Source organism: Syngnathus acus, chromosome 10, assembly GCF_901709675.1.
Source record: "Syngnathus acus chromosome 10, fSynAcu1.2, whole genome shotgun sequence".
NCBI lineage: Eukaryota > Metazoa > Chordata > Actinopteri > Syngnathiformes > Syngnathidae > Syngnathus > Syngnathus acus.
Window position 1 is genome coordinate 22,577,060 of NC_051095.1, and position 23,300 is coordinate 22,600,359.

Below are 23,300 nucleotides of genomic sequence, written 5' to 3' on the forward strand. Positions count from 1 at the left end.
GTGTATGCGCACAAATCTTATGATTGCTATTCAGCCTCCATCAGAGAGTGGTCTGTTTCAAGCAAATGTTTATGTAAATAGCTGCTTTTAAAGTGCACCCTCTTTGTTACCATTGTGATCGAATTAGGGGGCGAAAAAAAAGAAAATTATTATGTAAACATGCAAAAAGGGCTCCGGAGACAATTGCAGGAGTTTGAGATGGAGAAAATTCAAGAATTTACATACAAAGTAAAACCGGTCATTGAATTCACTTTGTGAAAATGAGGTGGCTTTGTTCAGCCTATACAACATCAGGGAAAAACATGCAGGAAAAAGCCTCGAGGTAAGCCCATGATAGACATAGATCATAAGATGAGGCAGTAAAATACTGGTTATGGCAAGCAGCGTAGAGCGTCGACATGGACAAACTCTGTGATGAATGACAAGGTATATAATGAAAGTACCCAATCACCAAGGAGGAGAGTAAGAGAATCACTTTGCTTTGACTGGAATACATATTTTACCTTGAGGGCTCAAGGTCACCTGTGAGAACGAGTGGTGTATGTGGGAATCTGTCCACCATTATCATCAAACCCCCTTGCATAACAAAACATAGTTTAATGGTTAGGTAGTTACATACATCATGGATGGGAATGTGATGAAATCAGATCTACGGTTACCCATGCTGCTCATGAAAAAAAGTTTACATTATCATAAGATAATAAGATCCAAGATCCAAGCAAGAACCACATTTACAAAGACGACAAAAAAATAAGAGGTTAGAGGTAAGAGGTAAGAATTTTAATTGTTAGAGGATAGAGCAAATAAAATGAACCAATGTAGTAAAATGGAGAGTAGACAAACAGCTAAGGCACATTAACGGGCAGTGCTAACACTAAAATGTATGAAGAGTAGAAAAAGGACAGAAAAGTGGAGGCTTCCAACCAGCCTGGTGTCATGAATGTTTACAAATAAAATACATGTTTTCAGATATAACTGATGAGATAGCATACTACATGTTTTCGGAGCCGTCCTCAGGCAAAACATTCTTTTGTTCTTAACATGTATAAAAGTGCATGGCAACTTTAGCTGTAATTGTAGTTAACTGTAGGAGACTGCAGCATTTAACAACTTGACGGCTAGCTGGATGTGTTTACCCTCCAGAGCTTGCGATGATCAAAAATAAAGCTATCACAGTGATTACTGGACTTATAATGTGACCAGAAATAAACAACACCAAATGAATACTAATGTTGTTAGCGCTCCGTAGATAAAGCAACTGTCTATTTGCTGACTTTAAATTGTAATAATGTGCAGGTAATAGCTTGCTGTGCTGCCACTAATTGGACCAAATCAGCAAATGCAGACTAAAACAATTGTTTTAACATACCCATAACTCATTTGCAATTACTTTAACATTGTGATGGCACCACCCACTATGGCGCTGTCATGAGCAGAGAGGAATTGGAATGAATATGTTGGATGCTCTTTATCACGGCTCTGCAGACTCATCAATATGAATGTCATTATCTGACAGTAGGGTGAGGGAATATACGCTATATCAACTTAATTAGGCCATTTAATTACCTCATAATACAATGATATGATTTACACCAGCTATTGTGACTCCCCGACGTGCTCTTAATTTAACTCTGAAACCTTCGACATTTTCACAGGTTCTTTTGGTTTTAATACAAAAAATACACTATGTCCTAAACAGACTGCTATTTGGTCGTATCTGAGACATCATCATGTTCAAACAGACTGTCTCATCATTCACCATTGGGGATTACTTTCTGACTCCAATTTTCCAGTTTACAGCCGCTGACTACTATACATCTCATTTGTCATCTGAAAACGCATTTTCATTTTCACAAACAGATCTAACCAAATACAATGTATATTGAGACATTTTAGGTCCATATTAATTCCGAGTTTTACATCAAATCCTTCAGAAATTGCAGAGCATTGTATCTTGTTAAGGACAAAATTTAACACCTTAGCAACATTTCCCTAATGGTGCATCATGGTCAAACACTACCCACACTTTCCAACTAACATTTGATCATTTTGTAGCCATAGTACCTGCAGGAGCTCTTGCACCTACTAATGAGGTGCCTAATATAGGAGTGAAAAATGTCACCAGTTCTTCGTTCACTCTGCCCCTGCCCAGAGGACAGCAGTCTGGTTGCTACAATACATGACAGGACATGACAATGTAATGATTCTGTAAGAAGGCTTGTTACTGAAGATTGTACTGTATTGTTGAGCAGTGAAACAAGCTCGTCCTCCGAGAAGGACACAGACTATTCTTTTCATCAATCCTTAAAAGCTGGAAGATACAGAGATAGGAGATTTGTGTTTAATCATTCATTCCTTTATGAACGTTTTATTAATTTATGAAATGTTTTAATACATCCAATGTATACACAACACGTACAGTATTTGCTGTGAGAGGATAGTTGATAATAAGCATGCTTAAGTTTGGAAACTGAAATGAGTTGGTTTTTTTTGCCTAAGAAGAAAATAAGTAACATTTCAAACTAACTCTCTGTCAGTGATAATTGCATTCCTTTCATGATTCGTCTCTGATTCAAAGATAACTATGGCTGGTCTCAAGTAAAACAAATCCTCAATGTAATGTGAAGTTTTTCTCCTTGAATCAATTAGATCCGGCGGCAGCACCAGCGCAGTGAAATGTGACACATGGCAACATCAGCCGGGCAGCAAATCATTGGCATCGGTATAATTTGTGTGACTGAGGCCAGGGCATAACGAGTATCAAAAGTGACTTATGCATAGGAAATGTGACATATATCCAAACACAAACACCTACACGTACACGCAAATTCTGCGGCCGGGGAACAACTTTAATTATAGCTTTAGAGACAAGTGACTCAGCCGAGTGGGGGAAAGCACTTGATAACAGTGACATTTACAATCTGCCTCATTTATCAAAGGCTGCCAAAGCAGAGTCAAAAAGGGTCATTACACAGTAAACATAGATTAACTCAATCATGCAATCAGCATAGTTTGGTGATAATTTATTTTTACTACAGGAAAATCATACATCAGTAAACCAATTGTTAGTCATCTATTTTCTTACCTAATATTTGAATGTATGTGCTTGTAAAGTAAATTCCATTATCATTATGGTTTTGTTCCTCAAATATTAATTGTATTTACTTTGATAGATAGTTGATATGCAACTGATGTCAATTGCACGATGGCACAGAGCATAGAGGTGATTGATAAACTAAAGACTAGACCAGGCCATGCTCTGTCCATGTACTGTATGCAATGCAATTCTTCATGCATAATGAAGGAGGTACATAGGACGGTGCTCCTTTGACACTACAAAACATTTGCATTTCAACTTTTGTTGGAAAATGGTTTGAAGGAGGCCAATTGTACAATACTCTGAACAAATACAGGCATCGCAGGTGAGTAGGAGTGTGATGAGCACCAGGACACTTTTCAGTGACTCCTCTGCTTTATTGCTGTAGCTATGGGAAGCTTTAGAGCGTCAGCAGCTGGCAGAGACACCAAATGCCAGGGAGGAGACAAAAAGGGAAAAGGAGATGAATTGTAGCTAATCTCTTCTCCATTTATTTTTAATAGCATGCAGCTGCATTGTATTCTATTTGATCATCAGTTGTCTGGGTGGGTGGACTACTCTGCATGGACGCGCAGAAACACCAACTTAAAGTAATGCACACTCCTTTCATATTTAATTCAAATTCTATATACACTACTCCCAGATTCTTCCAAGCTACACACTAAGCAGACCATGAACAACATGAGGGAGAAAATCAGCAGTCTTTATAGCAGTAGAGCTTTAGAGCATGTACCACACGTGTGGCCAACAAATTCTAAAACACTGTTGCCTAGCGGTGCCTCAAAATTGTAAAAGGCTTAATACCAAATGAAGAGATAGCGTTATGAGCAAGAGCTGCGGTTGCTCTGATGGGATTTGCGAGGTCTTCTAAATATAAACAGATGAGGCACAACAAAAACTCCTCCAGCCAACCTTCAGAAGTTTTTGCTTGTCATTACACCAGCGACATGAATGATGCCAACATGGCAAGGGATATTGTACAGAACCATTCTTCAGAAAGGATTAGATAAAAGGTAAAGAAACAGCATTGTCAGTATTGATGAGTTGCGCAAGGAAATTGAAAGACATTGTTAAGGATTAGGAGAAATGTGGCTTTTAAGCGAAAAATACTTTATTCCTGCATCTTCCTTCAACGTGTGTCCTATTTCTTCATTGAGTCAAAAGTGTGCACGTGGTAAATGTTCAGGGACAGTCTTAAAACTAGCATTATCACACCTCAGTAATAATGACTGGGACAGTAATTGAGACAATTTTCTTCAGCATAATTTTACAAGATGGACTCAAACTTCCATAAGGTAGGCAAAACCTTTACCTTATGTTATTGGCATGAACAAACATTAGTGTTATTCTAAACACTCATTAGTGTCTTTATTACTGTACTGTCAACACGCTATTTGGTGTTGAACATTTAACACTTTTGTAAATGTTTCGTAAACTAAGTAGTGTAGCGGCATATAGACACTTGGCCGGTGTTCACATTGACACCCTGGGTGTTGAATTCACACTAGCTGATGTAGTAGTGATAGATGTGATAGATCGATTCTCGATCGGGCTGATTATGAGGCCCGATATTTGGCATTTTGGCGATGATCGCGATCAGCCTTCATGTTTGCTTTGCCTTCTTGAGCCTGACATGGCAAGGGGAGAGGTCCAGTCAGCAGACAAAGGTAAGGCTACAGACTTGACCAAAATGTTAATAAATCCCAGTCTTCTACAACTCACAACTATTTGTGACATATAAACACAAGGGGCAGCTCTGTTTGCCAAAGCCTTGCCTTGAGGCTAAAGCCAATCACTCCCCATTGTCAGAATGCAGAGCTAATTTGCTACCTCAACCACATGGCTGGGGAAAGAAGTTCAACCATTTGGAATAAGGTTGCTCATAATATTGATATGGAAATAGTGATAAAAGTGACTGAGTACCTGTGTGTGCGTGTCTTTGTGTATAAGCCACATGATGAGATCGATTAACTTTATTTATAGAGCATTTACAAACCATTTAAAACATGTACTTCAATTTAAACCAAGTTATTTAAATCCAGTCGTGTTAGAGTTCTTATTTTTCAAAATTTTGACACCATACCTCCATTTTTTTAGCTGCAAATAAATATTGGCTTCAAATATCAGATTTCAGCCTCCTCGACTAATAATGTGGTATAAGCCTTTAAAAAAAGCATTCCGATCTATAAATCATACAATCAGAATCCAATTATTAAGTTTGTTTCTCACAGTTTAGAGTCGCAGCGTTCAATTCTGACTCTGGATTTGATGTAAATACTTAACATTGTGGAAACTCTTCCTAATAATAACAATACATTTTATTTATTAGGCGCCTTTCAAGACTTCGAAGGTCACCGAGTTAAATCTGCGTTGTTTTATGTCTGTGCTGGAGCTGTTCACAAATGACTTGGGAAGAGAAACAGGTGCTGCGGGGGTGATTTATTATTGGCCACAGTTCCTCTTTCGTTACAAATCCTAACTTCTAAAAGTCACCTTTTTTCCTAGTCGTTCACATCAAAAGTTCAAAGCAAAATATTAAATGTCTTGTTTAAAGTCAGTTTGTTCTTTTTTTCCCCATTTTCTAAAAACTGAAGAAAATTCGAACTGTTAGGGTTTGTAAATCTGAAGAGGACAGTACATAAATAAAAGGAAATTCATGTGTTGAGATGACGGATGATGCCTATAGAGCTCAGATAGTTGAAAAGAAAATGTGCAGACTGGAATAAATGTATGAAACAGAGCAAAGACACAAAGAAGACAGCACTGCTTTCAAAGTTATGAAGATGACCAAGCTTTGGTAACATCATCATACGGCAAGAAAAATGATATATAAGAAGAGTGAGGGTAAGAAAACAGAAGACAATAAATGAGACATGAAATGTGACAGACAAAGGTTGTTGTTGATTAAGGCTACAAAAAATGCATGGAGGGGCTTCTACTGTAGAATACTTATTCAACACCTTTAAGTGTGTTTTGTATTAGGTTAACAGATAACATTTATGATATTAAACAGATGGCATGATGTGACTTTTTTTTTAGATTGTTTTGAGACAACAAAATACAGTTTAAGTTCAGGTCCTGTCTACGACAGCAGTGTGAATGCATCCAGCCCCTCACTGTGTACCATTATGTATCTTAAATTATCATACACCTCCCATCAAGATCTTCATTGTAATAAAGTCTCCATCCATCCATCCATCCATCCATCCATCCATCCATCCATCCATCCATCCATCCATCCATCCATCCATCCATCCATCCATCCATCCATCCATCCATCCATCCATCCATCCATCCATCCATCTATCCATCTTTTCAAAATGGCGAATATATGACAAAAATGCTATTCAATTTACAATTACTGTGTCTAATTCCAAAACTGTTCAGCTGCTGATTTTCCCACTTTGTCTCTGTCACATTTTCTGTCTACTGAGCTCTCCTCCTCCTGTGGTGTCACAGTCCTTATGGTGCTGCAACACTGTTGGTCTCCTGTGGCCACACTTCCCACGATGAATCTGTGGCACTGGGCTTTTGACAGAGCTGATAGGCTGAGAGGACTCCAGTATTGACCAGCCTCCGCCTGGTGTGATGTCAGCACGGTGCAGCAGTGAAGCATGGCTGACCGACACACACCACTGATTTTCAGTCTTTCATCTATGATGCCATTCAATCTTTTTTCCTTGCTGTACTATATGCCATTTACACGACAAAAGGTCTATATTTTTTTATATTCACCATTTATGTTTGCTGTTACATATGCATAATCCTAATAAAAGGATGGATGGATGGATGGATGGATGGATGGATGGATGGATGGATGGACGAACGGACGGACAGAGATATTGTTGTATCTTTACAATTTTCACTTTCATTTTATACAGTAAATATTAATCAACAGATATACTGTAGTGTATGCCAGCCTGAATTTATTTCAGGCTACTACATTCTCACTATAGAACCATTTTCAGAAATGTCACTTGAAAAATATGATAGCGAGCTGCGGATTGATCTCACAATATTGACAAGGCTTTTACTAATAAACTGAAGTTGGCTAAATACAAGCTTTTGAAATATTTTTTAGTTTAATTCTTAATTTTTTTCAACCCATTTTAGAACAGTAGAGACTTTTGAAAAAAATAATCTCTCGAATAGATTATGAGATCCATAAATGATGGATCATGTAAAACATGTGTTTTATTATAAAGTATCATGCGCAGAACTTTATTTTTCAATTTAGTCCACAAAATGTTGATAAACAATTTAGTGTGATTTAATAAACACACACCCATGGGCGTCATTAGCCCGATACATATTCTCATATGTCAGCCAATCACTGTGGCAAACTAGCCTTGGTTGTCTTACAAATGTTAATTTTTTCATATCCCGTACCGATACCAATCCTCCAGGGCCCGAGGATGGTACCGGCCCTATGCTAATCCAATTCTTTTTGCCACAGTAAAAGTTGTTAATGTGTAGATGTAATTTGATTTATACTGACATCTAAAAACACCGCATTCACTGTTCATCAACTGCTCAGTTGATAAAAACATAGGGACATGGCAACCATGGAGACCTGATTGTTTGTGCTATGGCATGTCACATAGTGAAGCTGAGTATACTATATAGAGTGGTTCTGATAAAAAAAAAAAATGCTGATCCTTTGGCCTGGATTTGACCAATGGATCAGAACGGACAATCTCATAACAATGGCTTTTTTTGTACGATTTGACCTTTTCTCAGATTTCAGTTCTTTCATTAGGTTAGAATGTTCTGGTGCAACGACATCACACAATGCAACTTAACCATCTATGCCATTTGTGAGAAAATTATCTAATATGTACATGGCATGACAAAATACCATAACATGAATAAAATGGAAATAATCAAAATCATGATTGTTTGGCCTTGGTGAGGCTTTACATGCAGTGTATCATGTCCAGCAGAGCATGGATAATCCCCAAAGTGCTTTGTCCCCAAATACCCACCTTGTCTTGGGTACTCATCAGCCTCGTGGTGAACAAGGTTGGTCACACAGCCGCTGTAATGCAGCCTCTGCTCCTGCTCGAATGCCTTGAGTGTCTCGCTGGAGCTGTAAGACTTCTGGGTTGGCACGCGACACTCATCTGCATCCAGGGATGAGGTGTTATAAGGAGAGTCCTTGGAGTGGCTCAGGGAGTGTTGCCTTCGGTCCTTCAGATCCATGACGGTGTGTGCAAGGGGGGAATGTTCTGAAGCAGGGTTTGGAGTTGGCTCTAAGACTCCAAGTTGGCCTCACTAGAATTTGTCTCCACTTCTGTAACCTGGACAATGGGAAAATGGGACAGATTAATTCCCTCTTGTTCCCTCTTGGGGAAGTGAAGCAAAACTCAGTTGGGTGAATGTTAATCGACCAGACAAATATGCAACATACTACATGAATAGTGATGGTGATTTACTGCACGGTCATTGTGCAGAAAGGTCATAGTCACTCACGTAAATGGCTGCTACGGCTAAGCCTAAATTTTATGCAAACTTCGGGGTCCAGAATTTGGGAATTGCGTTAACCCCGAAAACGCGTTATCAGAAAGTTTTGGAAGGGCAAAACATTTCAGAGCCATGCATGCGAGCGTGTTGGAAAATTGCAGTAGGGAAATCGTACTAAGATACAAGTGTTTGCATTTGGAGAATAACATCATTGTTCTGGGTGAAAATTAATACAATATAATTTATCATGTAGTTTTTGTTTTGTCGTTACCCTGCCTCTGCTTACTGCTGGTGGGTTTCTTCCATTGTGCTAATGTACAACCTTTATGTTATTGGTGCGGTCTTTTTAAGAGAGTTGGACAAGGGGTTGACGGGAGTGAGGAACATGGAAGGAAAAAAAGAAAGACACCCCATTGCATGGTCAAAAGTAGAAACTGTCGCTTGTCTTTTTGACGAAAATAATTGGGGTCCATTACCAAACGGCGATTTCTAATTCATTTCATAAGTTTATTAAGCAACCTAATCTAACAAACAAAACATCTATATATGAAAACAACATTTTTTTTTGTGCTCAAGTGAGTAGGGAGAAGTCCAAGGAACATATCGAGACCTACAGTGGACTTTTTCTTAGGTAACACTTCTTTGCAGTAAACAAGGAACCATTTGATGTAGAATCAAAGCGTGTAAAATCTAGGCTTAGCTGTATGTGTCCATATGTGTGAGGTTGGTTTAAAATGTTGAGCCAGAGCTCAAATCTATGACATAATGTCATAGAGCTGGCCTCAGTCCTGCATGAATACAATTACATTAAAGGGAGAATAATAATGACCAAAGGGGTCAGAGAAATAAAGAAATACTGTGCAAGAAAAATAAAGACAGAATAAAAAAAAGGAATAATGATAATTATGATTACAAAAGAGTAAAAGGGGAAGGAGGAGTGAAAGGGAGACAGATTCAAGAGAAAGGACATGAGAACGGGAGAAATGACTTAAGGGCATTGCTAGTCTCTCCCTCATTATTACAGTGAGAATGAATCCCACTCCCTCTGAGGCTGTAAGGGATAATCAAACACCACCAGGCAGAGACATGCACATAGAAAAATTCACAAACACGCACACACACACACAGCTACAGAATGGATCCAACTATGCACGCACGAACATTTGTTTCACGATCTTGACACAGTCGAACCTAAAATTTCAACACAGATAATCATATACATGAAGAGAATGCCTCTAATGCCTCAGTTGCCCATTGTCATTTCATCACAATCAGCCAGCCTCCTTTAAATGCATTCACATCTTATAAATGTGGACACAGATTATATATTGTGACGCTAACACAGCATGATACAAGTGCAGGAGCCTGGAGCGATGTAGTACATTAGCAGCCAAAGATCAAAGTGCAACAATACAACAACCAGCAGTAATTGACAGCAATGCCCCCAGCAGCTGCCAGTACGGGGTATTTAAGGTAATAAATAGACTGGCTTGGTTTCTCCTGCTGGAGGTTAAAGGAAGTCTGCTCCACCCACTGCATTACAGCAGCGCATTACATTTTTACAACTCCCAGTCTGGAGAGTATTTGTCAATATCAGGGCAGGCGAGAGCTTTCCGAAAATGACATATAAATGGATTCTGAAAATGTAATGTAACTAATTGCACACTGGATCGGCTTGAAGGAGACTGAGAGGGAAAAAGAGAGAGTCCAGAATGGGAGTCAATCCTTTCAATGAGGGCTCATTTTAAAATGCTTAGTAGGTAGTATTGAAAGTGCCCTGCTATGCGCATTGATTAACAGTAGGATTTAAGTCTCATAAAGAGCTCATTATGCTACGGTATCCATCACACAAGCTATTAGGGTGCTTCACCTTAATGTGTTTGTACCTTGAATGGAGAGTGAGGAAATCGAGAGGGATATAGTGGGGACACTGGCTGGCATTATGCACATAATGTGTCAAGAAAGCTCAATGCAACTGTGTGTTTGTGTGTGGGTTCATGTGGGGGCGCATGTGAGTGTGTGCGCGTGTATGTGTGTGTTTGTGTGACCATCACATGGTCCATCCCTTGCCGTGGGGTGATGGCTTGAGTGCCTCTGTGACCCCGAGAGCTATACCAGCGGATACGCAAGCACCTAGTAAGGACACCCATGCTGGACAGGTCAAAGGGTAGAGGTGAGACAAATTGGACCATACATGTAATTACTCCAGTCACGGGTAAATGGTCCCACTGCCTTGTGGGTTAGCCTTTTGAGGCAAGGCTAAGGGAGCAAACCCTAACAGAAAATCAATGTGGTGGTGGTGCACAATAGGCGGGCTGAAACAGAACTAGGACCCGGCAGCCGCCTGCAGCCTAGGTAAAGAACTGGTTGTCTTGGGCTCACCCATGCAACCAGCCCCTCCTCGTCAGGGTGCTATGAGGGAGGGTGCACCCCATACGGCACTTAAAAAAATTCTTTGCACAAAAAACAGACGTTGTATGCCAGTGGAGCACCAGCACTCCTCCCAATCCACAAAATCGTTACCTACACATGAAAAGGTCTGTCTACCCAGCCATCTGCATTACCACCCTCCATATGTCATGGGTCACATACATCCGCATGTGAAGTCATTGGAGCAATTTCACATCCGCAGTCTTCAGCACATCTTGGGACTCACTTGGCATGACTGAGTGCCTCACACTGAGATCCTCAACAAAACTAGCAGCAAGAGCATTGAGGCCACCATCGCCCACCACCAGTTGCGATGGCTAAGGCATGTGATAAGGATGCCTCAAAAAACCACTTCCAAGCAGAGTGCTTTATGGACAGTTACATCAAAGGCAACGCTCTGCTGGAGGTCAGAAAAAGCTCTTCAAAGACCAGGTAAAAACGGCACTCAGGAAGTGCAGAATGAAGCCTGAGGAACTGGAGAGCATGGCTGCTGACCACAACACCTGGCGGCAGCTGTGCCTCAATGGCACAAGAAGTCTTGAGGATGAGAGGGCAGACCCCAAACATTAAACTACGCCAAATACAATTAAATAATAAAAATTGTATGAAGATAACATATAACACAAGTTGCATCAGTGTACATATTGTTTAGGCAGAGTAAAAGAAACATTTATTGAATATTAAGCCAATAATGAAAAACATCGCCCCATTTACTTTCCCACTTAACTTCTGCAATCCATGAATAAATGGAGAAAAATAGATCTGCAAAATAATAACCGCTTGCTCAAGCTGGTGTGCAGGAATGAAGAGTGAGTACCGTAATTTTCAGACTATAAGTCGCGTTTTTTTTTTTCATAGTTTGGGGGGGGGGGGGCGACTTATACTCAGGAGCGATTTATATACATATATATGGTTTTTTTTCACTTTTTTGGGCATTTTATGGCTGGTGCGACTTATACTCCGGTGCGACTTATAGTCCGAAAATTACGGTAAGTAGTATGGAAGAAAAAAGATGGAAAAGAAAAGGCTAAGAACTTACATAGAAAATTTAATTTATTACTCTCATAGTGAATTTATTACTCTCAAAGTGGCTTGGAAGAACAAGGTGAAGAAGAAAACAAAGGAAACAGAAGAAAACCTAGCACCAAGTACAATATTACAATTGCCCTGTTAATCGTGGAGTGACATCATTAGAACAGAGAATTGCTCTCCAATAAAACGGTCTCTGTACACCACATGGTGTTAGACATTTTTTATATAATTAGATTCTCAGTAGAGCTGCATGTCCTGTAATGAGTATAAGGTCAAACAACCCAAGAAAAATGTTTTACAATAACATATGACATTAGAGTTGTGACAAAACTTAATTTATACTGGTATTATAACCAAGAAGCAACTCTGGGACTACTGCTTTGGCGGAATATTATTTTATTTTGTACCGAAGGAGGATAGACCTATACAGGCTTTGTATTTGCATCTGTATGTCTAATTTGGGAATATCAACTACAGTTGACATAATTTGGAAGGCTAAATGAGTCACAATCACCATCTTCAAGGTTGAAGTCTATCACGAGTACGGCCCGTGAAACTTTGCTTGAGGAGGGGGGGACCTGTTCACCTGCTACACTTGGTGAAAACCCAAGAAGACAAGAAAAGTAAATTGATGCTGCCATGAATGGTGCTGCCAGGGCTTACTGGGAGCAAAATATAAATATAAAAGGCCTCGCTCAAGGACACTTTGACATGATCACCGTGCTTGAGGATTGAACCCAGCACCTACAAATTTGGAGACTATCACTCTATGACTGAGCAATGTGAAAAAGTCATTTGGCAGTCAGGAATCCCCGTTGGCTAGAAAACGTTGATGGCTAGGAATCTGAAAATGGGAGGGTTGACTTAGGGCTGCTGTTCGAATGAGTACACCCTCATGAGTACCCAACTTTACTTGGGGAGGGGGGAACCTATTCAAATTTGTTCTTGGTGAAAACACCCCCAAGAAGTCACAGATAGAGTCAGTTGATGTCTAGGTTTCATCGTTTTAAAATGGGAGGGGGGAGTACTTCACATGTTGACTTATTCTGATAGGGCTTCTGTTAGAATTCGTACCCCCCTGCAACTTTGCTTTTGAAGGGGGGAACCTGTTCATATGTGCTACACTTGGTGAAAACACACCCCGGAACACACAGAAAAAGTCAGTAGATTGTTCACAGAATTAGCTGGAAAAAAGTCTAAATAATAAATCAATTTTATTATAAAAAATGTTACAATTATTTTCCATTTCAAATTTCGCGGACCACCTGCAATACTGCCACAGACTACGAGAGGGCCATGGACCACCAGTTGACAAAAACTGCTTTAGACAAAACCTCTTTTATTCACATATTGAATCACAGTTTTATTAAGCGCCTTCATTTTTTTCAAAACTATCACCAATCAATATTACTTTATTTCGCCATTGGAGTGCGCAAGAGGAAAATGACCAGAAACACACGTAAAGACATCGTCTTTTTTCTTTTTTCTGTTTTTGCCCCTTCCACACCAACAATGTCAAATCCCCAACAAATTAATGTTTTATAAGATTATTTTGTAATATTTCCTGTGAGTGGATTTGTTCAGCAACAATCTTAAATTTCAAATGTGGTCAATATGGGGGAAAGCAGACTATCAATACATTCATCACACCAATTAAAGCACCCTGACAGACAAAAAAGTATAAATAAAATAAAACTACGCAATGTGCTTTTTTTTGTCTAAAAGTTGGCAGGAAATGTTTTCCAAAGCAATTCTTTTCTTGCCCACGTTGTCATTTTACAATTCCCCATTTTACAATCCTCCTGTCTCTCGCCCTCTTCGGAAACACTCTACAACCAATGGCGCATACACTTAAGAGTCTGCTCATCTTCATGTTTGGGAGATCATTTGTGATCACGCGAGAGCTCTGTCTTGGAGGACTGTATTCAAAACAAGTAATGGAACATCTAATCTAATTTAATCTATGTGATGTTCTGTGATGGAATGTAAATGGCCAAAACTGTTAAATGCCTGATTTTTTTTATCATTATGTATGGGGTCTGGCAACATGTCTAAACACTGAAAAATATTATACTTACTAGATACTTAGCTACTTAGAATAATACAATTACAACACAAACCAAAAATAGATCTCTACCTGGATAAATATATCAATTTCGTGGTTATTCACAACACAACACTATTACAATTGAGCGTTTTACATGTGTATAAAGCAATTAGACAAAAAAAGACTTTGGAGTTAATAAGTCTTTTGAAAATGTAAGAAGGTGTAAGTGCTAGATAAGCAGGAGGAGTAAGGTCATCGAATGAGAGATAGATAGATAAAGTGAAGAAAGCCAAGGGGGTAAATCACAAGATCTGGATCGCATATCAATCACTTTCCACCCACCTGTGTTTTCCTCAAGGTCATCAAGACAGCTATTTTCACAATAAAGTAAGTGACTAACTTGAGTTTGTTAATTACTCCAGTGACAGCTGCCTGACCTCCCATGAACATCACACAAAAGTGGATTATGCCATGATAACATTTAGTAGTACAGTCCCAGCCTGGACCACAGACATTTGCATTTTATGCACAAACATTTAGAAAGTACAGACAATCACAAATACTGCAAATGCAAAACTGTGCAAACACATGCACAAGGCCACCTTTGAAAGTGAAAGGTGAAACGATGTGAAACGATGACAGAGACAATAGACGTGCCCGTGCCCATGACCATGACGTGACCATGAAATCCAGGCAGTATAAGAAATGTAATTGGAAGATGACGGAAAAGGTGAATCATTACAGAGGTGGAGTTTGTCTCAGATGATTGTTTACCCTGCAAATAACATCTGAAGAGAAGTGGCATAATGTAGCTGTACTGCAAATGAAAATCACATTAACTTAACTGTAGGCTATTGACAATAAATCACAAAGCATTCTTTCCAACACAAATTAAAGGGAGAGATTGTCAGTATTGTAACACTACTAGCAAGAATTGAACGTAGCCTCACTTCACTCATCACACCCACACGCCAGTTTCTGGCCAACACCATTGCCCTCCCTCATTATTACGTAAGAGTCGTAATGTGCTTTGTAAACATCGAATGTTAGTCACGGCTGCTGCACTGGTAACAGAACTAACTAACTAGCTAACTAGCTAACTAACTAACTAACTAGATGGATACATTTATCGATCAAGAGATTGATAGATAGACCATGGAGTTGAGAATGCAGGTTGCAGAACATTATTTTTAGCGGTGTTTTATTTTGAAGTCTGAGAAGAGAAAACCTGGCATCCTTGAACGAAAGTCAACTGCCGTTCAAAATCGTTCATTGGCCCCAGAATGAGCGTGTTCTCAAAAACATTCACCAAGCAAAAATGTTGATTTCATGTTCGTTCAGATTATGAACGAGTTCATAAACTTTCATTCATTAAACACGTTCAGGTACCACACTGTAAGGCTCTGGGGATATATCATTCTTCGTTGCAGGTAGGCACAGTTTTTTGTTGTTGCATTTTTAAAACATATTTTAAAATCTCACATATTCAGCGGAGGTGCCGTCAGGTACACATGCACTATACCAATCGATAACTGTGAAGCTACATTTTCACCTTCCGTGTTCTCCTTTATGTCCTCTCTGTCATGTGCTAGAATATAAATAAAAGGGTGAGGGACAATCCACCGGGGTGCCACAGAGCCTCTGTTTATTAGAGTAATCCTGAAATCCACATTCTGCAGGCCTCGCAAACTCCTCACAAAGCTCTAATCTGAGTCAAAACAAAGGGATTCGATATGACATGGTCCGTCTCTCTGCGACTGTTCGCGTGGGTTTGGGGTGAAGTGCACATGCCGGAAAAACCCACTGGCACAATTGCATGATCTTGCTCGTCACACCCATATTTGGTAAAGACTGATTTGCGCATTGCAAATCCTTGCACAACGCACATCTTGTGTCCTGTGAATGCAGGCTGGCTGCGACAGGTCAGGCAGTTAGAGCCAAGGTGCAAACAAACTGGGTAATTACACATAGCTCAAAAACTCACAGGAGACATGACAGGGAAGATGAGAATAAGCTGTGGTAAAAAGACAAAGCAACAGTGTGGAGGTTATAACCAGAATAAGTAAACAAACTAAGCTTATAATATAGACACAAAATGACGTGGAAAAAAAAAGAGTCAATTTGACTTGGAACGAATGCCAGCACGCATTTTGGATACAGATCTGCAACAGTTATTGAAAAAGCAAATACCTAATCAGCCAGTAATGTGGCAGAGACTCATTGAGCATGCACACAAGGTCGCTGGGATCTGCTCAAATCCAAACCAAGCATTAAAAGGAAAACAAAGTGAGTGAATTTGGCAATGGTTGTTGATGCCAGACGGGTTAAGTTTGAAACAGTTGATCCACAAGGATTTTCATCCCAAACAGAGCCTTGGTTTACTGACAATTCCCAGACAAAAGCAAATGAACAAAATATTTTTTGTTTTCATTTCATGAATATTTTCATATTGCTTTAGAAGGCAGATTGAAGATTGATCAAACAAGTTCATTTGATATGAGTAAATTAAGGCTCATTATTATCATCATTATTATTATTCCATTGATTAATCAGATAGTATTTATTTAAAATTATAATGTATTGTAAGACAAAATTTTCTTGATGACAATGTGGTGTTTATTTGGTATTTTAAAAAAAATCAAACAGAACTAAAGGATGGCCTTAGATCAGAGGTAGAGCGGGTCGTTCAGTAACCAGGGTCGGCTGTTCAAATTCCACTCTGTCTGACTCATGGGCCGTTGTGTTCTTGGGCAAGGCACTTCACCCACCTTGCCTCTATGCCTCTCAAACTGGGGTATGACTGGGTGTGAATGTTTGGTGGTGGTCGGAAGGGCTGTTGGCGCACACTGGCAGGCATGCTTCCGTCAGCCCTCCCCAGGACAGCTTTGGCTACAAAATGTAGTTTACCAGCACCAGAGTGTCAACGTGGTAGTGCATAAATAATGTAGTGTGCAAAATAAAATGTATAAATCTTATGTGTTATTATTAAATAAAGAATATTTAAGAAACATCACGCAAATAGAGCTATTGACCAGTTACAGACAATGCAAAGGGTTACACTTTTGGGCTTCAGGTTCAGCTACATGTGAGTTACGGGCTATTCATACTATGACTGCAAATAACTATTATTTTGTAATGGATTAAGATTAGTACTTATTTTTTCCATCAATTCACAATGTTTCCAGAAAGAAAAAGTATTGTTTTCCAAAATAATAGCAGATGTTTGCAAATATCTGACGTTGATTAAAGACAATGATAATCAGTCTGCTTTTCGCTTTGACAAGTGACTATTTTTATTTATTTTTGAGAGGCTAAAAGGATTTAGACAATTTTAGGCTAAACGTGATTGACTGATTCTGAAAAAAAAGGGCTTTGAGACAATTAAACTTACTTACCGTAATTTTCGGACTATAAGTCGCGTTTTTTTTCATAGTTTGGGTGGGGGGGCGACTTATACTTAGGAGCGACTTATATGTGTTTTTTTTTTTCAAAAAATTTCAAAAAAAAAATTTCAAAAAAAAAAAAAATGAAACCGCGATAAACGAACCGCAATGTAGCAAGGGATTACTGTAATTTGAATTTCAAGTGACGACAGCAGCGCGAAACCATCTGCGTCACTCCAATTCATTAAATCCATCAATCGTCCTTTGTCAACAATGCGTGCGCGCCGCTGACGGCTTTTGCACTTAAAAATATTCCACAGGCCCATATAACGATATATAAATTATATATCAAATAACTATTATATAAGCAATAATGTTATCAAACCATCTGTGCACTCTAAATCATTAAATCCATCGATCAAATTCCTCGTCCTTTGTCAACATCGCCGCGCGTGCGCCCTGACGCCAGCCTCGTCGTTATTCCACAGATTTACTATATAACTATATTGTAGCGTTAACAAAGTTCAAGGAAAGACGTGGGTTTGGTAAACGGCTCTTTATTTAACAAAACAAACTTACAGGCGTGTGGCGGCGTGGACGTCCAGCCACGGAAGGGGACGAGAGCTCCATACGATAGGACCGGGCGTGCGTAGAAGCCATGACCGAGCCCCATGCACCGTCCTCGGACAGCCACCCGGCTGAGCGCCGGGCCTCGACTTCCATCCACGGAGCTGAAAGGCAGCTCGGTAGAGTAGGACCGGGCGTGCGTAAAAGCATTGTCCGAGCACCATCCACCGTCCCTGGACAGCCACCCGGCCGAGCGCCGGCGCCCGACTTCAATCCACGAAAGTGAAAGTAAGCTGGACGACAGCAGCGCGACAGCAGCGCGACAGCAGCGCGACGCGACGTCGCGGTCGCGCGTCAGCAGCGCTACGGTTGTTTACATAAAGGACAAAGATCGACTCGTCCAGCTTTCTTTCACTTTCGTGGATTGAAGTCGGGCGCCGGCGCTCGGCCGGGTGGCTGTCCAGTGACGGTGGATGGTGCTCGGACAATGCTTTTACGCACGCCCGGTCCTACTCTACCGAGCTGCCTTTCAGCTCCGTGGATGGAAGTCGAGGGCCGGCGCTCAGCCGGGTGGCTGTCCGAGGACGGTGCATGGGGCTCGGTCATGGCTTCTACGCACGCCCGGTCCTATCGTATGGAGCTCTCGTCCCCTTTCGTGGCTGGACGTCCACGCCGCCACACGCCTGTAAGTTTGTTTTGTTAAATAAAGAGCCGTTTACCAAACCCACGTCTTTCCTTGAACTTTGTTAACGCTACAATATAGTTATATAGTAGATCTGTGGAATAACGACGAGGCTGACGTCAGGGCGCACGCACGGCGATGTTGACAAAGGACGAGGAATTTGATCGATGGATTTAATGATTTAGACTGCACAGATGGTTTGATAACATTATTGCTTATATAATAGTTATTTGATATATAATTTATATATCGTTATATGGGCCTGTGGAATATTTTTAAGTGCAAGAGTCGTCAGCGGCGCGCACGCATTGTTGACAAAGGACGATTGATGGATTTAATGAATTGGAGTGACGCAGATGGTTTTATTAACGTGTTATTTATGTAATAGTTTTTTGAATAACTCTGAATTTTACGTCAGGGCCGTTCTCAGCTCTTAGTTTGTGTTTATGTCACGTTAGCATAGCTATCGTTTAGCCTGTTGTTGCTCGTTCATGACTGTTCTTGGTGTTGGATTTTGTTGAATAAATTGCCCCCCAAAATGCGACTTATACTCCGGAGCGACTTATATATGTTTTTTTTCACTTTTTTGGGCATTTTATGGCTGGTGCGACTTATACTCCGGTGCGACTTATAGTCCGAAAATTACGGTACATTAGTTAGAAATGCATTTGGTAGAAGGTTGGCTTAGTGTTTCTTATAAACAAATTTTAATTGATGCGTTTACAACTATACAGCATGTACTCACTCACTTTTTGTGTGTCACTTGTGCATGCTGAAAGGGATTTTTCACACATTACAAGAGTTGAAAAATTTAGTTGTTTAGTCTGATCCAATGTTGACATTGGATATCGGTCCGATATCAGACCTAAAACACAGTCTTGGATTTCATTGATCTAATTCCAAAATCCATTCCAGACTGCACTTGTTTATTTTCTCCTGATCCTCATGGTATTGTGTATCTATTTCATTCAATTGCAGTGCGCTAACGTTTGAGGTTAATTTTATGTAACCCAAATATTTGCAATTATCAGGTCACATTTTGCTGACCAACTGAATAGTTATCACTTGACCAAGTCTCTTCTAATGGTTCATACTATCGTGTCGGATTGATATCGGTATTATATGATATTGACTCCAGACTTTGTGTCGGACGGGGAAAACTTGTCTTGGAACATGCCTTGAAAAGACTAAAATTTCATATAATTTAACATATTATAAAATGCTGTACACATTAACCACTAATTGATTGTGTTATTACGAATTAGAAAATAATGATCCCATTTAGAACGTGTGATATTTCACAAAAGGTTAAAAGAATCCTGGTTAGGTTAAAATAATCGTACCATTTGGGTTTTTCTTCATGGTCACATAGTGCTGAAGCAGTAGAAATCCTATCCATGAACAAAGACAGACACATCTTGGTCGATTTAGCATTTTGTAAATGAATAAGTCATGCATATTACTGGAATCTAAGATGAACCAGGACTAACAAAACAAATCCACTTAAAATCGTACACTCTTATTTTGAGGCAACAGTGCACATATGAATCAGCTGTGAGAGCCTTTTCATTCTTTTTCTCAATAAAATTGAATTTTGTGTGCATGCAATAATACTGTGTTGAAAGTGCATTAATTTAATTGTAAATGTACGTGTGTTTAAGTGTTTAAGTAACAGTGAGTACAATGAGCATCTGTAGCATGTAATAATGTTTACTGGGGGGTTCAGTTCATTTAATGGCTATGTTCACATAATTACCAGGATTAGTGAGCTGTGTCTTTATGAGAACCCTGTAAAGATTTGTGCCATTGTTACAGTATATAATGCAACCATGTGGCACCTTTCAATAAATCCTCTGTCATCAAAATTGTTGCCACAACTTCAGCCAGACAATGTATTGTTTTATTATGGATAACAAGAACACAACCTAACAGCTGTAAAAGCCGCTTTTTTGCCCTTGCTGCCTCATGTATGCTGCAAAAAAAAAAAAAACACAACCACCATAAATTCCACATGATACAGTAGAGACGTCTTAGCCGATAAAACATTTACTTTAATTGCTATTGACTTCCGCTTACTCATAACGTTTGTCTTAAAGGGGAGCATGTCAAATCCGAGATGCTCCTTTGAGAGCTACACTGGCTATTGTGTTTGAAATTATAATTTTGTGATGCCACCACAAGTGATGGCAGACAGTAAAAACATGATGCCCAACCGTAAATTTAAAATGTGCACGATATTGGTAGTGGAGCCATTATATGGACACAAACATTCACGTGTCCATACTATTTGTTGCATATTTATATTTATATGATTTTGTGTAAATACAGTAGACTGGGTCCATGTCTTTCATTTGACCACAAACCACATGATTGAAACATTGACAGCAATCTGAAGTCAGACACTGTTAGTGTACCGTATTTTCCGCATTATAAGGCACACCTGATTATAAGGCGCACCTTCAATGAATGGCCCATTTTAAAACTTTGTCCATATATAAGGCGCACCGGATTATAAGGCGCACCTTCAATCAATGGCCCATTTTAAAACCTTGTCCATATACCGTTTTCTTCCATGTATAATGCGCAAAATTTAACTAATTTATTGTCCTAAAATCTGGGGTGCGCATTATACATGGATACATTTTATTTTTTTTTTTTTTAATCCGGATATCATACGGAGGCCGCCATTACAGATGCGCTTTCTTCTCTGCTGTTCACTTCAAACACGCTCCATACGAACACAATGCTCTCGTATCAGACGCTTGCTCGATCACATGCTCGTTTGCTGTCACAATGTACCCTGCACAAATCCGAAACATTTCTTCGCTATTGAGTTTGCTAGCGCATGCGCAGTGATACTGACCGGCAGAATAACATCCGGTTGTTCTTAAAGATGATCTTTTTTCTGAAATAATTTTACGTTTACGGACTTAAGTAGGAGTCAAAATTTGGGTGCGTATTATACATGGGTACAGGGTTTTTTCCAGCATCAACATGCCATTTTTAGGGTGCGTATTATACATGGGGGCGCATTATACATGGAAAAAAACGGTATACATAAGATGTATACATTTGGCATGCGGGCCGGACTTTGGACACACCTGCTGTAGTGGCTCAATATTGGTCCATATATAAGGCGCACCTGATTATAAGGCGCACCTGATTATAAGGCGCGCTGTCGGCTTTTGAGAAAATTGGAGATTTTTAGATGCGCCTTATAGTGCGGAAAATACAGTATATGGCTAATAAAGGTACGCTGCTTGTTCTTTTGTCACTGAAAGAATTCCCTTTCATCTTAATTAAGTTCAATCTAATGTGGACACACTATTTCACCTCTACCCTTGGACAAAGCTGCAATGCAGAGAATCGGGGCGAACTTTGCAGTAAAGCTACCAGTGAGTTATTAAAACACTGACAAGATAGGCGTTCGGTCGGCAAGGGAAAGGGCCGAGATTTAATAACTCAGTGTCATGCCTTGACATTCTTACCATCTGTCTGAGTAAAATATTCATAAGTGCAATAAATGTCGCTGGGGACAGACGGTGACACTGTCTAATTAACACTATGACAGAGGTGACACTTGAAGGGCTTTGGCTGATTTCAACTGTACAACATGTTTCGCTGTGTCCATGTCACCCAAGAATTGTATTGTATAGGCGGAGGTGAACCTTTGAGGAGCGCTGAAGTCAATTCAACTTTCACACCATCTCTCGGAAAGTTACTGATTGTTCAACAAAATTGCTAGTTGGAGCAATAAGACACATCAAAACGTGCAAGTGACAGCAGGCTGTATAGAACCCAAGAGTGAGAAAACCCTGCAGTGAGGAAATGCCAAATAAGCGTCGTTTCCTTGGGCTGACATGTCAAAAAGCCACAGAACGGTGAGGGTAGACGTTTCCCTGACTTACATAGGGTGTCTTCAATCCAGGTAGACACATCTGGGTCACAATAAGCCACAGTGATTCATACCTGAACTTGAGTGAAGTTATTTTTCTCCTACATTGATTGTCATTGCCTGTGAGGTAAAAGCTATCAAAGTTGGGAAATTGCGCATGCGCTGTTAAGATTAAAAATAATCAAAGAAGAAATAAGGGTGCCTGAGAAGAAACTTAATTTGAAGGTCTCGGCTGCATTTATGTTTGCCTACATCTGAGTACATTTAAAAAGCTAATCTTAGAGGCATCACATTCAGGGTTGGGCATATCACATACCTTTGAATCAATTATTAGGAGGCTTGTCAATCATGTCATATTTTATGAATCTCACGTTCAAATGAATGAGGTTGTGCTGTGTAAGTGCGAGAGCTCTGCAACAATGGAGGCACAATGGTTTTCACGACTTGGTCGCAAACAGCAGAAAGAGCTTGAGATGTACAAATACAAAATGAAAAATCTCTGAAAATAGAGCTTTGTGCTCCAAAATCAATTATTGAATCAAAATATCAATACTATTGATACTTCAGTCATTAAAGATAATGTAGTTTATTATTAACAGGAAAAGCGAAAGGAACAAGTAACTAAACCATTGAGACTGCCAAAATGATACGTGGGAATTACTTTAGCTTTTTCCTGAAGAGCAGCGGCATGCTACGCTGTTCTC

At 39.7% G+C, this 23,300-nt stretch overlaps 1 protein-coding gene across 7 annotated transcripts in view; it reads right to left on the reverse strand.

The window, feature by feature from the left end:
* The window catches only part of tenm2 (teneurin transmembrane protein 2), a 216,853-nt gene that overhangs the window by 154,713 nt on the left and 38,840 nt on the right, over positions 1-23,300 (reverse strand). For all 7 annotated transcript variants that reach the window (XM_037262353.1, XM_037262352.1, XM_037262350.1 and 4 more), the window contains exon 2: positions 8,083-8,397. In XM_037262353.1, the coding sequence (XP_037118248.1) occupies positions 8,083-8,299 (217 nt within the window). In that variant the 5' untranslated portion in view covers positions 8,300-8,397. The remainder of the gene's footprint in view (positions 1-8,082; positions 8,398-23,300) is intronic.